At 42.4% G+C, this 14,001-nt stretch overlaps 1 protein-coding gene across 1 annotated transcript; it reads left to right on the forward strand.

Annotated features, from left to right (window-relative positions):
* Positions 1–1,330: 1,330 nt before the first annotated feature.
* On the forward strand, positions 1,331–12,202 carry SPMIP8 (sperm microtubule inner protein 8). The gene is made up of 8 exons (XM_074222753.1): positions 1,331–1,633; positions 5,669–5,893; positions 6,410–6,471; positions 7,320–7,494; positions 9,045–9,106; positions 10,547–10,611; positions 10,702–10,734; positions 11,988–12,202. The coding sequence occupies exons 2-8, from the start codon at positions 5,671–5,673 to the stop codon at positions 12,016–12,018; spliced, it is 651 nt and encodes a 216-aa protein (XP_074078854.1). The 5' UTR covers positions 1,331–1,633; positions 5,669–5,670; the 3' UTR covers positions 12,019–12,202.
* The last annotated feature ends 1,799 nt before the right edge of the window (positions 12,203–14,001 follow it).

The raw sequence follows: 14,001 nt of genomic DNA on the forward strand, positions 1-14,001 counted from the left end.
CTGACCAATGGGCTGGGAGCTCCAAGGAGACCTAGAAATGGAATGGTCAGAACTGTGGCTTTGGAATAGAGAACCAAGTTCAAATTTTTGTTCCCAGATTCTTCTTTGTGAATCTGATCAATTAAATCAATTGGGTTTTTGGTTTCTTATAAAATTTATTTGCTTATTTAGAGTGTTAGATGGTCTCAGAAAGTCCCTTCCTATTTTTATGATCTAGTTCAAGTTTCAAAAGGGAAAAGAGATTCACCCAAAGTCATACACCTGTTAAACAGCAAAGTCAGTTTTCCTCATTGAAAGCCCAACATCCAACATGATGTCCCAAGTTTCAGTAGAGCCTTATTGAACTGGACCTTATGCTGACTCTTCTACCATGTATCCTCTCTGTTAGGATTTCCACTGGGAAAGAGAATTATGATGTGAACAATGATAACATTCTCCAGATCTGAAATGCCATTTTCAGCATTCCTACCCATCTTCCCAAGGTAGCCTGGTAATAAGACATAAGGGTGTAGTTGGACCTGACGTAAGAGAGAATTGGGTTCCATTTCCACCAGAGATACTGCCTAGATGGATAAGTCATTTAACCTTTCCTAGTGTCCACTCCTCCTTCTAAAAAAATACATTTTAATAATACTTGTGGGGGGGGGGGGGGCTAGGTGGCACAGTGGATAGAGCACCAGCACTGGAGTCAACAGGACCTGAGTTCAAATTTGGCCTCAGACACTTAATAATTACCTAGCTGTATGGCCTTGGGCAAGCCACTCAACCCCATTGCCCTGCAAAAAATCTAAAAAACAAATGCTTGTGGTAGCCAGAAGTCCTTTTTCTAGGTCTAACTTGAGTCTCTCTTCTTATGAGCAACGTAGCCCTGAGCCATGTCAACTGGGTTCAACTATTTAGCTATTTGGGGATGTGGTCAGTATTTGATTCTAAGAGTCAAAGGGCTAACTCCATTGAAATCTTGACGGTAGGTACCCAAACAGTCCAAGCAGAGTTATTTCTCCTCTCTGTGCCTGCCTCCATGAAGCAAAGTCTGCTCTGCCTGGCTTCACTTAGGGGTGAGATGAGTGGGTAACCCTGGGTAGATGCTGGCATTCTCCCCCACTTCCCACAACCCAGAGGCCCCCCAGTTCTCTGACTCATATTTCCTTAAAGAACACATTCTTTTATCCTCTGTAGCAGCCGACCAGAGTCCTCCCCAACAGGAAGAATTTCCTTTCAACTGGGCTGAATAGGGGTCATCAGTTTCCAGGTATCTTTGATGACACACTGTTGGTAACCTAGCAACACTGACTTTCCTGCCCAGGAAAGACTTTAGATGGGAGCCGTCTGTTGCCCTGGTGAATAAGGGGATCAGTAAACAGAAGGACCAAGGATGGAGACTTCACAATAGGAAGAACTCCAAGAGGATATATATTGTCTCCACAGAATGTTTGTTTGTTTTAATCCCTTCTTGCTGGAGAACTGGTCTTTCTTCCCTTCCTACTTCTTTGCTTCCTCCTTGGATATATGGTGACCTGGATAAAATACAAAATCTGCCCCAAGTGCATCAGAACTCCTTGTCCCCTGGATGATATCTCCCTCTTTAGAGTGAAGAGAAGTCAGACTTTGTGAAGATTTCAAAGTAGCCAAGGTTTGTTACTAGTAACTTTTCACCTCCCTTTTTTGAGTCCTCCTGCCTCCCTTTCCAAACCCTTAAAAGTAGCATCAAAATAGTGGAAAGAACACTTGAAATTTCAAGACCTGCTTATCAAATTCTGACTTTGCCACTTAATTATTACTACTACCAGCTTGGGCCACTTGTTAACTTTATAGACTTTATTTTCCCCAGCTATAAAATAAAAAAGTTGAGCTCAAAGGTCCTAAAGTTTCTTCCAGTTCTAAATTTCATCATTTTTATTGATTCTTGCTGATTCTTTACTTTTTACTGATTCTTACTGATTCTTTTTTCCCCCCAACTACATGCAAAGATAATTTTCAACAATTATTTTTGTAAGGTTTTTAAGTTTCACATTTTTCTCTCTTCCTCCCTTCTCTGCCCCTGACAAAAAGCAATCTAATATAGATTATATATGTATAGCTATGTTAAACATTTTCATATTATTCATGTTGTGAAAGAAGAATCAAACTAAAAAGGGGATTAAAAAAACCACGACCGTGGGAAAAAATCATAATACATAAAACAACTTTTAAAAATTGAAACTAGTAAGTTTTGACATGCATTCAGAATCCATGGTTCCTTCACTGGATGTGGATGATATTTTCCATCACAAGTCTTTCGGAATTGTCTTTGATTATTATACTGCTGAAATGAGCAAATCCACTATAGCTGATCATCGATCATTGTTGCTGGTAGTGTGTAGAATTTTTTTCTAGTTTTGCTCTCACTTCACTCAGTCCCAGTTCATCCAAATCTTTCCAGGCTTTTCTGAAGTCTCATCACTCATGATTTCTTCCAGACCCATAATACTCCATCACTCTCATATATCACAATTTGTTCAGTTTTTTCCCCAATGGATGAGATCCTCTCAATTTCCAGTTCTTTGTCACTATGAAAAGAGCTACTCTAAATATTTTGTACATGTGGGGTACTTTTTTTAGTTGATTTTCTAGAATTCTCTAAGTATACAATCTCATCATCTACAGAGAATGAGTTTTGTTTCCTCACTACCTATTCTAATTCCTTCAATATCCTTTTCTTCTCATATGGCCAAAGCTAACATTTCTAATACAATACTGAATAAAAATAGTGATAACATGGTGATAAGCTTCTAGCTTATTCCCATTGCATATATGCTAGCTGATGGTTTTAGATAGATACTGCTTGTCATTTTAAAGAAAACTTCATTTATTCCCATACACTCTAGTGGTTTTAGTAAGAATGGGTGATGTATTTTGTTTTTTGTTGTTGTTTTTAGGTTTTTGCAAGGCAATAGGGCTAAGTGGCTTGCCCAGGGCCAGGTAATTATTAAGCGTCTGAGACCGAATTTGAACCCAGGTACTCCTGACTCCAAGGCCGGTGCTCTATCCACTGCACCACCTAGCCACCCCCCCCCCCCCCGTGATGTATTTTGTTAAAAGTTTTCATCATTTATTGAAATAATCATATGATTTCTGTTAGATTTGTTTTTGATATGATCAATTATACAATTTTCCTTATATTGTACAAACTCTGCATGCCTAGTATAAATCTTACCTGATCATAGTGTACTAGTCTATTGATAACTTGCTATAGTTGCTTTGCTACTATTTTATTTAAAATGTTGCACCAATATTCATTAGAGAAATTGATCTGTAATTTTCTTTCCCTGTTTTGACTCTTCCTGGTTTATGTATCAGCACCATTTTGGTGTCATAGAAAGAATCTGACAGAATTCCTTTTCACCTATTTTTTCAAATAGTTTTATAGAACTGGAATTAATTGTTCTTTAAATGTTTTATAGAATTCACTTGTAGGGGCGGCTAGGTGGTGTAGTGGATAGAGCACCGGCCTTGGAGTCAGGAGTACCTGGGTTCAAATTCGGTCTCAGACACTTAATAATTACCTAGCTGTGTGGCCTTGGGCAAGCCACTTAAGCCCATTTGCCTTGCAAAAAAAACTAAAAAAAAAAAAAGAATTCACTTGCAAATATATTTGACCCTGGAAATTTTTTCTAACAGAGTTCATTGATGGCTTATTCAATATCTTTTTCTGAAATGGAGTTATTTAAGTATTTAATTTCCTCTTCTGCGATTTATATTTTTGTAAATAATTCATTTCACTTAGATTATCAAAATATGGAATATAGTTGGGCAAAATAGCTCCAGATTATACTTTAATTTATTCCTCATTAATGGTGAATTCATCTTTTTCATTTTTGATAGTGGTAATTTGATTTTCTTTTTTTTAATCAAATTGACCAAAGGTTTATCTATTTTATTGTTTTTTTCTTAAAACCAAATCTTAGTTTTTCTTATTAGCTCGTTTCCTTACTTCCAATTTTATTCTTCTCTCCTTTGATTTTCAAATTTTCTAATTTGATATTTAATTGGGGATTTTTAATTTGTTCTTTCTCTAGATATTTTAGTTGCATGCCCAATTCATTGATCTCCTATTTCTCTTTTTTATTCCAATAAGCTTTTAGAGATATAAAATTTTCCCATCCCACAAGTTTTCCTTATTATCATTGTCTTGGACAAAATTATTGTGTCTATGATTTGCTGTTTTATCCACTCATTCTTTAAAATTAAGTTATTTAGTTACCAATTAATTTTTAGTCTTCTCATTCTTACTGACTCTTAACTTTTTACTGATTCTTCCTGGTTCTTTACTTTTTACTGATTCTTGCTGATTCTTCAATTTTACTTTTTATTGATTTTCTTCCTCTGCATTCTCCTACCAACCTAATCACTCAGTACTTGTTAAGATGCTGGCTAGTTTCCAAAACCTTCCTGGATCACCCTCTTCTTCAACATAATTTTGTATATCCACCTCCCCTCCAGGAACTCATGATCCAAATTGTGCTCTTCCTCCTTCCTCCCCCCCACCCCATCAAGACTCACATGTCTTTGGATACCTCATCCTCTGGTGGGAAGCTGAGATTGTAAAATGTTAAAAATCAGAACTAGAGAAGGGCTTTCCATTATTCTAAACCAGGGAAAGAAACAGTGGCCTAAGAATCAAGAGATACAAGTTCTGATTCTAATTCTGCTCCTGCTCCCTGATAGTCTGGTCTACCTTTCTAACTTTATAATTCTAGAGTGTTCTCTTCGTTGATTATCTCTAGCTTATCCCATATGTTTCTTGTATGCACATAGACTGGAAAATCAAGGAGGGTAGGGGTTGCTTGTTTGGGTTTTTTTTTTGCATGCTCTGTGCTGAGTCAATAAACATTAAAAAGCTCTTAGTATGTGCCAAATATTAATCACAGTGACTGGCACATAGTAAACATTTAATAAACTTCATCGGTAGATTATATATGTTAGTAAATCCAAGTTAAGAATTTCTTCTTGCTGTTGTCCAGTATTTTCCCTCAATCCCCTTTCATGCCCTAAAGATGGAGATTTTTTCCTAATCAGCTCCTCAAATATTGCATGGGCCCTTTATTTTTATTTTTTCAATATCTTCTACAACCCTTAGCAGAAGTGAGTGGAAAGTAGGCCAGAAACAGAGATAGTCCCTCTCCTCAGGCCTAACTGTTCCACCAGTATATCATGGAGTTTCCCAAGCCTCTATTCCAATGTCATGGTTATATTACAGAGGCTGGACTCAGCTCAGACTAGGTGCCAGGGTTTCAAAATCAGATTTCCTGGTTCTATTATCTGGGCCAAGTAATCCCTCTGGACTCAAAAAGCTCAGATGAAGTAGAGATGGGAAAGGGTCCCAGAAAACTTCATTCCTCCACCCACTTCCATTAAAACTAATCAGGCAAAGAGATGAAAAATCATGGATAGAGTTGCCAGTGGGACCAGCCTACCAGTGGTAGCTCTGACATCATAGGGCCCTTAGATTTATCACCTCCTCTCCAAGGAGATCTCTCAATTCCTTTTTTTCCTATTTCTCCTTTTGTTTTTCAATTCTTGATGGGAAGGAGAGGAGTCTGGGAGGGGGCCCAGTTGGTGGGTTCACAGTTCAACCTTCTTACTGGATATTTGTCGTCTGTTTTTTTCTCACTATGGGATTTTTCAGCCATGGCTCGGATCATCGACCTAGTCCCTTGGACTGATAACTCCGTAGAAACTTATGTAAGCCCAGCCATCATGTTTCCCATTCCTCCAAAGAAGAACATGCTTGCAGGGGTGAAACAGCAACTCTACCACCCCTACCTGCCCACCCTGAGGCGAATGGACATGGATACAGTCAGCGGGAGACTCCCTGATGAGCACTGCCAGTCATCTACCTACTGCAGCAAAGGTAATGATGTCCACCTGGGTCCTGTCTAGAGTCCCATGCCTGGACACGATGGAGGCAAGGTCCTCTTAGAGGACTTCTGTAGGTTGTACATCCAAGGGTCTTGTCCTTGGATTACATCATTATAAAGTTGGAGAGGTATGGCCTCTGAGGTCAGCTCCAGTTCTAAATCTAAGACCCTAGGATATTCCCTTCCTTGACCCTCTCTCGCTTTTCATCTGCTAAATGAGGACGGCCATAATTGGTCCTTGCTACTTCTCTACCTCACACATCCTCACACCGTCACAGAGAATATCTTGAAGGGCAAGAGCCCTTCAGGAAAGGGCATGTCTGAAGCTTAATCCTTTTATGACCTGGGTAACCTAATCAAAGTTACCCCGAAAGAACACATACAAAAACACTCACATCCAGAGATTCCATATTTTACTACTCTACAGGACAATTGCAAAGATTCAATTATGCAACCAGTCACACAGTCATCTGATACACCCCTCTACCATTTGCTTCTCTTACCTTCAGATGACTTTAACAAAGCACACTTCAGCTTGCTGGGGGTCCCCAACAAAAACCTGAGTAGTCTGGTGAGTGACCCCCCCCAGACACAAATCCAACTTGGAGATGGAGGGAAGATGGTAAGGTGGGCAGCAAAGGGAGTAAAAGGATCACAGGTATGGGAAGGAGTGAGCAGAAACAGCCCCACAGGTTCAACTTCTCCCTCTCCTCCCTGGTTTCCATTCCAAAGAACCAATTCCCACCTAAAAAGCTGTTGTCTGGTTTCAGTCAAACTGTGGGATTCTCCAATATTACGTCTATCACTGATGTGATTGATCCCTCAGCCCTATTAGTCACAAAGACCTGAAAGGCATGACCGGGGGGATGGCCCTCATCATTAACTGCCAGGACAGGGGGCCCCGAAGCAAGGAGTATCTTTTCTCTGTCTCTCACTAAGCAGGGAAGAATCTTGCCTACTCCCTGATCAGGGTTGCCCTTGAGTGGGAAGGAGGAAGTACCGGGCTCTCAGCTCAAGGCCCCTTCCTTCCATTTACCAATGTGTATCAGTAAATAGGAGGAATCATTTTTTCTCATTGACTTCTCAGAATTTGACTTTGCATGAGGTAGTCACTTAATAACTGGCTGTTGATTGATTGATTTGATGGGTGAAGGACTGAAAGGGCTGGGGAAAGTAATGTGGTAGGGGAGGGGGCAGAGGAGGGGGCAGGGGAGGGGGGCAGGGGTCCATTCCTGGGTCCTGCAACATTGTTTGTCTAGTATAGCCCTGATGCTGGGATGGGCCAATGCTAATGATCCTCTGGCCCTGAGGAACCCTTTGGAGACCATCTCTCCCCACCCCCTCCTCCATTACCCCAGTGTCTCAGAACCAGAAGCTGCCTTTCCTCTTTCAGTCTGGGCCTGGGGTCTCCCTGCACAGGATATCACTGGAACAGGACAGATGCTTAAAAAGAGGCACCGATGTGGGACGTTGGCCCCACTAGCACCCGGCATCAATCATATCGACTGGCCCAGCTATACTCATGCCATTGAAGACTGGTGTCACTTTGTCTCTGCATCAGGAGAGTTCAAGCTTCCTCTTGTGGATAAAAAGAGTATGTGGGTAGTAGGGAGGACTGGGGGGGGGGGGACCTGAAGGCTCCTTGTGGGAAGAGGGGACAGGAAATGTAAAGTAGTTGTATTGGGGTGAAGATAGGGTGAAAAGGGGGGGATCTGGGGAGAGAAAGGAATGGAAGGAAGGGTGGAAGGAGGGATGGAAGGAAGAAGGAATGGAAGGAAAGAAAGATGGCAGGAAGGAAGGAAGGAAGGAAGGAAGGAAGGAAGGAAGGAAGGGAAGATAGAATGGAGGGAAGGAAGGAATGCTTTATTAGGCACTTAAGATCTCTGAATATAGAAACCAAAACATAACCCATGTCAAAGTCTGTGTATGCCAAGTTCCTTGATGTCTACTCTAGCTCCACTACAGACCATGGTGGGCCCAAAGCAACCTCCTTCCCTGTTTCTTCCTCCATAAAGTGGGGGTAATAATTCTTTCCTACTTCACAGGATGAAACAAGAAAATGAATAGAAAGGACCTGGAGAAGCATAAGGTTTCCCTTCATCCTGATCAAGACTGCCCACCAGACTTTTCCTAAGACATAGTAGCTTCCTTACCATAGAAGACAATCATTTCTTGCCAATTTGTCACATTATAGCTGATTTAGGTTGTTTTTTTTTTATGCTTCCAATTTAGTAACTTTAATCCTGTGGCACTTGGTCATCTATGTAACCCTGGGCAAGTCAAGTTTCTGAGCCTCAGTTTTCCCCATCCAAAAAATGGAAATGACAAAAACACCCTAGAAAAATATCATGAGAAAAGAGTTTTGTGGACCTGAAAGTGCCATAGGAACATTAGTTAGTAATTATTATCTTTAGCAGAGCCTGTAGGAGGGAATAACCATGGTCTGTAGGAAATTTATAGACAGTTGCCTCCCTGTGTCCAACAGAGATATTGTCCCCATTTCCAGATCCTGCTGAGTCCAGAAATATAGCCTTCCTCCCTTCAGCTGGTTCTTTCCTGTCCTTCAAAGCCTTAAGTGTCAGACTCTGAAATATGAAGGAAATGAGGACCTGGGAGATGGAGGAAGGAATTAGAGAACCTCCTGCCTCTCAGGCAGTAGAAGCCTCTGCTTTGGCCCAGAGAATGCCTGGGATAACTAAGAAGTCCATGAGATTTCTCCCTCCTTCCATTCTTCTCAGGGACCCATCTCACTTTCCACTAGGATTCTGGGGCCTTGATCTTCCTCTTGCTACTCAGAGGCCTACAGCTTTGGATGTCTTCCCTGTTCCCCATGTTCAAAATCTACCAGTTCTGAGCCCCATTTTTCTATAGACCTACTACAACTTGTTGGAGGATTGTGAGCCAGTCTGATCAATTAAAATGTAAAATGGGTCCTGCCCCTTAACAAGCATTTGGGGCAAGGAAATGGCACCTTGACCTAAAAATGTGACCCTAAAAGTAAGATTTTAAAGTTTGGGGAAGATATGAGGGTAGGTGGGTTTATGGCAGGCAGTCAGAAATTTCTAGATGGACTTAATCTGTTGTGTGACAGAAGCAATGACCTTGAGCTTAGACTAGGCATCTTCTGTTTTTTTCTTTCCACAGTTGAGGGTTTCAGTGGCTATGCTGTGAGGTACCTGAAGCCGGATGTCACTCAGTGTTGGCGGGTAGGATTACTTGAGTCATCCTTGCCTACCACTGCCCAGTGATCCTGGGCCCTGGCAGAGGGCAGGACCTGATACATCTCTACTGGAAGGGGATCTAGTCTATAAGCTTGGACAACCCAGAGAGGATGGAGTAGGAGGAGAGAAAAAAGGAAGAGAATGATGGGGAATGAGGCAGCTCCCATATCCTTCTCCCTTGCCCCTGAATGGAACAGGATATAGAAAAAAGAATTCTTCTTTATCTATTAGAGCAGGGATGGGAAACCTTTTTTCTGCCAAGGGTCATTTGGATATTTATAACATCATTCACAGGCCTTCCAAAATTATCAACTTAAAAATTAGCCTGCTGTATTTGGTCAAACATTTAATTACCCCTAACCACCCCTAAATCACCCCTAATCACACCTAAAAAGCTCTTTGATTTATTGAATTTCAAGTCCCACCTGTGGTTGCCATAGCAGTGCCAGACCAATTGGTTTCATGGGCCTTATACAGGCCTGTCCCTGGATTAGAGGTATATCTAGGATGGCTTCAGTGGTTCTCAATGGAGGAGAGGAGGGGAGTCAGGGAAGACAGCAGAGTCCCTCATTCTGATTTCTGTGACAAAGTTCTCAGGGGTCTGAGCAGGAAGAAGCAAAGGCTCTCCTGACCTTTAAATCAATGGAGTCCTGCTTTCCCTGCCTAATTATCACCCCCAATTTACATCTCTGCTCCCTGGATTCCATTGGAAATGGAGTGACTCTAGGCAAGATAGATTATCTATAAGATGAAGATAAGAATACATGCCTCCCTTATAAATACCTCACATAACCATATGTGTCAAATGACAAAGTACCATACATACATACATACATACATACATACATACAGAAGGGGGAATATGGTCAACAAGGGCAAAGACATCACTTCCTGAAGTCATTATCCCTCTCTCGGGTCAGCTGGGGATCACTCCTTGTAATACAACTGCTTAAGAGTGTTCACAACAGGGCAACTAGGTGGCACAGTGGATAGAGCACTGGCCCTGGAGTCAGGAGGACCTGAGTTCAAATCTAGCCTCAGACACTTAATAACTACCTAGCTGTGTGTGGCCTTGGGCAAGTCACTTAACTCCATGGCCTTAAATTTTTAAAAAAGAGTGTTCACAACTGAAATCATCCCCTAAACCCTTTCAAGCCTTCTAGAGAAGATTCAGCTTGGCCCCCCGCTCTGTGGTCTTAAGCAATCTATTCCATTTCTTCATCTGTAAAGTAAAGGAATTAGACTAGGAGAATATTAATACTCCAAATCTATTGACTGCAGGCTTCATCCCTGAGGGCAGGAAACAGTATGAATCTTTGACCCTTGGGAATACATAGACCCCTCCCCAAGAACCCCCAAGCTTCCATGAGGAAAGTTAAGTCAAAAAGTCACTATTGACAGATCTCTTCTCTGGTCCTCTCTTAGTACTGTCTTAACCAGAACCCCAGCCTTGACCAGTATGGACAGAAACCTCTGCCTTATGACACCACGTAAGCAATCCATCTTAGGGGTTGTCCATTGGAACCAGGGCAGAGGCTCCGCCACCTCAGACCTAAGTAGCATTGCTTTTCTCCCCACAGGAACACCTTCCGAAGCTTTAGCACTGCCTACAGGTAACAGGATGAGACCCCTGCCCAGCATTCAGCCCCTCACCTACCATGTCTGAGCTAAGTGTTCCCATCCAGGATTGGGCTTAGTTTCCATTGGTCAGGATTTGGAAGGGCAGGATGGATGCTGGTTTGTGTGAAGTCATTAGGACATAAGGTCAGGGAAAGAGCAAGGGACTGACAATTCATCAGCCCTCATAGTCACTCAAAACAGTACAGGCCCATACATGGGAACTGTCCAGCCCCATATGTTTCTTAGGAGCAGGTAAGGACTTTCCTTGGAAAGGGACAAAAACAGAAGAACCAATCTAAAACATTGACAGAAAGGGCAATGCGTTTGACATAAGAAGACCTGGATGTGCCCTTAGACTAATAATTTCACCTCTCTGGGCCTCAGTGTCCACTTCTATAGGATAGATGGGTGTTTGGGTTGTCCAACCTGAAAGGCACCTCAGACCTCATGTAGGCAAGAGATCCTGAAAATGGTCACCGATGTTGGTAGACCTGGGGAACAAAGCAAGTAGATATACTTCCAGCTTGGACAAAGTAAAGTGCTCGAGATGGTCTTTCTAGAGACAAGGCAATTGGGGGAAAGTATACTTGAGCCCAATTAAAAACTTGAGCGTTTCTGCTGTGTTGACTACCATAGGGGAAGACATGAGAAGTATAAGATCAGTCTATGCCCTCAGGAGGTTTATAACCAATCAGGGAAAGGGGACTAACAAGGAGGAAATAAAGGGCTAGCTATATAGCAACAGCTAAATATGTCATAGGAGGGGCAGATCAGGGAAGGGCAGGAACACTTTGGGAAAGGTTTCTAAATTCTACCCTTTAGAGATATTGATATTCCAGGTAGGAAAAGATCATGAGTAACATCAAAGCTGTGGAAATGAATTATCTCCAAGGCACAAGGAGGACAGAGTGAAAGCGAAAACTTGAAGAACAGTGAGATAATATTAAAGAGAGAACAGAATGTAGAGTCTTGAGTGCCAAACAAAAGAGCTTGGACATGACCAATGAGGAAGAGGAAAATATGATGCCTTGCGGTTTCCACAGCACTTTAAATCACCCCATTTGGAGTAGTTGTATTCTATTTCCTCATCTTTAAAATTGGGGTGGGGGTTGCCCTGGATACTGTCTCAGTTCCTTTCCAACTCAAATAACCTCTGAGTCTATAAAAGAGGAAATCATGGGTGATTCTGCAGCAGGGTTGTGGTATAACAAAAGTTATACCAGAGAGCATCTGTTTCTTTTCCCAGTCAAGCCAAGTACCTGAAACCCTGGCGTTAGCCTCAAGATAAGGAAGAGAGTTTGGAGGTCTTGGCCAGCAGGACCAGGTCATCTTGGATCTCCAGTTCCTGAAAGATAGATGATGGCTCAAGCAGAATCCTTCATTTCTCTGAGGGATATAGAATCCATGGCAGGATAATAAAATAATCAATCCACTCAAAAAGATTTGAACCTCAAAATAGGAGAAAAATATATTGATGGTGCGGTAAGGTGCTTCAGAACAAAGGAAGCCAACTTGTTTCTCCTCTTGGTCTTATGGGAACAAATAAACCCTTGATTCAGGTAAGATAAAGACAGCTTGCCTACCCCTCCATGTGGTGTTGGACAATATGGGTTGGAGATTGTAGATAGGAAAAATATCTTTCTATGTGTCATAGCATGAAGGATAGGTACTCTGGAATCAAAAGGATTCAAATTCTGATGATGACTTAATGAGAAGACAGCTAGGTGGCATAATGGATAGAACTGACTTCAAACTCAACTTCAGGCTGTGTAACAATGGACAAGTCACTTAACCTATTTGCCTCAGTTTCCTCAACTTGTATAATAGGGATAATAGCAGTACCTGCCTTGCAGGGTTATCAAATGAGAGAATACCTGTAAAGAGACTTTGCAGAGTGCCTAGGAGGAGCTATATAAATGTTGATCCCCTTCCCCTTATTCCCAGAGGACATGGTTCTTGACCTTGTTTGCATTCTGCTAGAACAGGGAGGGAAGGCAGAGCCTGACCTGCATAAAGGTAAATATAATACATGGAAAGAGATACAGAGGCTATGGGCAGATTCATAAGAATGTTATAGGAAAATCTGGGGCCAAGATTTTGCTATGAGGGGGGAGAGGGCCAGGGAAGGTTTCTCAGAGAAGGTGGCACCTGAGCTTGAAGAAAAGGACTCTGACTCAGTTTCTGATCTAGCTAACTGACTAGACAAATAAGTTTTCCTCTCTGTGTCTCAGTGTGCTCATTTACAAAGTGATGATTCTCCTTTTTATATCATTGTGCTATAAGGAGAATGCTCTGGAAAGCTAAGCCAATGAAGCTCCATTTAGTTTCCCTTCTCTGATGCCGAAGGTGCAGAAACAGACAAATCTACCTTCCCGAGAGAGGAACTAGGGACCCCATTGTCCTGCGGCCTAGCTCTTTGGGTCTGGTCCCCTTATTTCTGGGGAGGGTATCTGGTGTTCAACTTCACGAAGGAGAGCTGGTTTCAGGATGGTGTTTCCAAGATCGTCTCCCCTGAGCCCAGAATTTCTTCCTGTCATCTCCCCCACCTCCAGTCTTCCCCATTCACCTACTAATAACATTCATGGCCACTATGGTATAGAATAAAGTGGGTAAGGCAGCCTTAGGCTGGATGGGCATAGGGTGTGGGAGATCTTATTTTTTAGTTCACTACAAAATAAAAGCATTCACAAAGTAAATAGAAAATGGAAAAGGATTTTTAATATTCCCAAGTTAAGGGATGTCTAAACCCTGTCTGTGGGGAGCTGAAAGCTCTTGTCTCATTGTTGTGCTGCTCCCCACATCCATGCCCACTCACAACCCAACTCACATATAGACACAGTCTGTGTCTCACCTTTAGCTCTCCTGGCTTCCCGAGAATCAGCCTCTGCTGGGGCTCCCTCTGCTGTACCAGGGCAAGGATAACTGTTCTCCTAGCCCACACCTACCTCTAGAGGCCAAGTCAGTGGGACACAGATGGATCCCAAGCAAGTTGTGTGGCAGTACCACGCATCTGGCTAGAAGGACTAGGGGAGGTGCTGCCTGTCAATCAGAGGGACCATATAGGAGAGGGTCAGGGGACCAGTGAGGTGTCTCCTCCCATCTCAATCCCTAGATCACATGTCTAAATTCTCCCCATTTCCTTCAGTGAGGGCACCCCCAAAGTGCTCACTGCTCTTCCTCTGGATACAGCCAGCTCCCATTCAGTTCAAGAGGTTTCTATTAAATACCACGTGCCGGATATCCTGACAGATGTTGGAGAT

This window comes from Macrotis lagotis, chromosome 1 (genome assembly GCF_037893015.1).
Source record: "Macrotis lagotis isolate mMagLag1 chromosome 1, bilby.v1.9.chrom.fasta, whole genome shotgun sequence".
Classification (NCBI taxonomy): Eukaryota; Metazoa; Chordata; class Mammalia; order Peramelemorphia; family Peramelidae; genus Macrotis; species Macrotis lagotis.

What these genes read in the sequence shown, in the direction of transcription:
- SPMIP8 (XM_074222753.1), top strand. Translation starts at nt 5,671, where the DNA reads ATGGCTCGGATCATCGACCTAGTCCCTTGGACTGATAACTCCGTAGAA. An exon ending in CCTCTGCCTTATGACACCAC is followed by an intron (nt 10,612 to 10,701) that starts GTAAGCAATCCA and finishes TTCTCCCCACAG; the next exon opens with GAACACCTTCCGAAGCTTTA. An exon ending in AGCTTTAGCACTGCCTACAG is followed by an intron (nt 10,735 to 11,987) that starts GTAACAGGATGA and finishes TTCTTTTCCCAG; the next exon opens with TCAAGCCAAGTACCTGAAAC.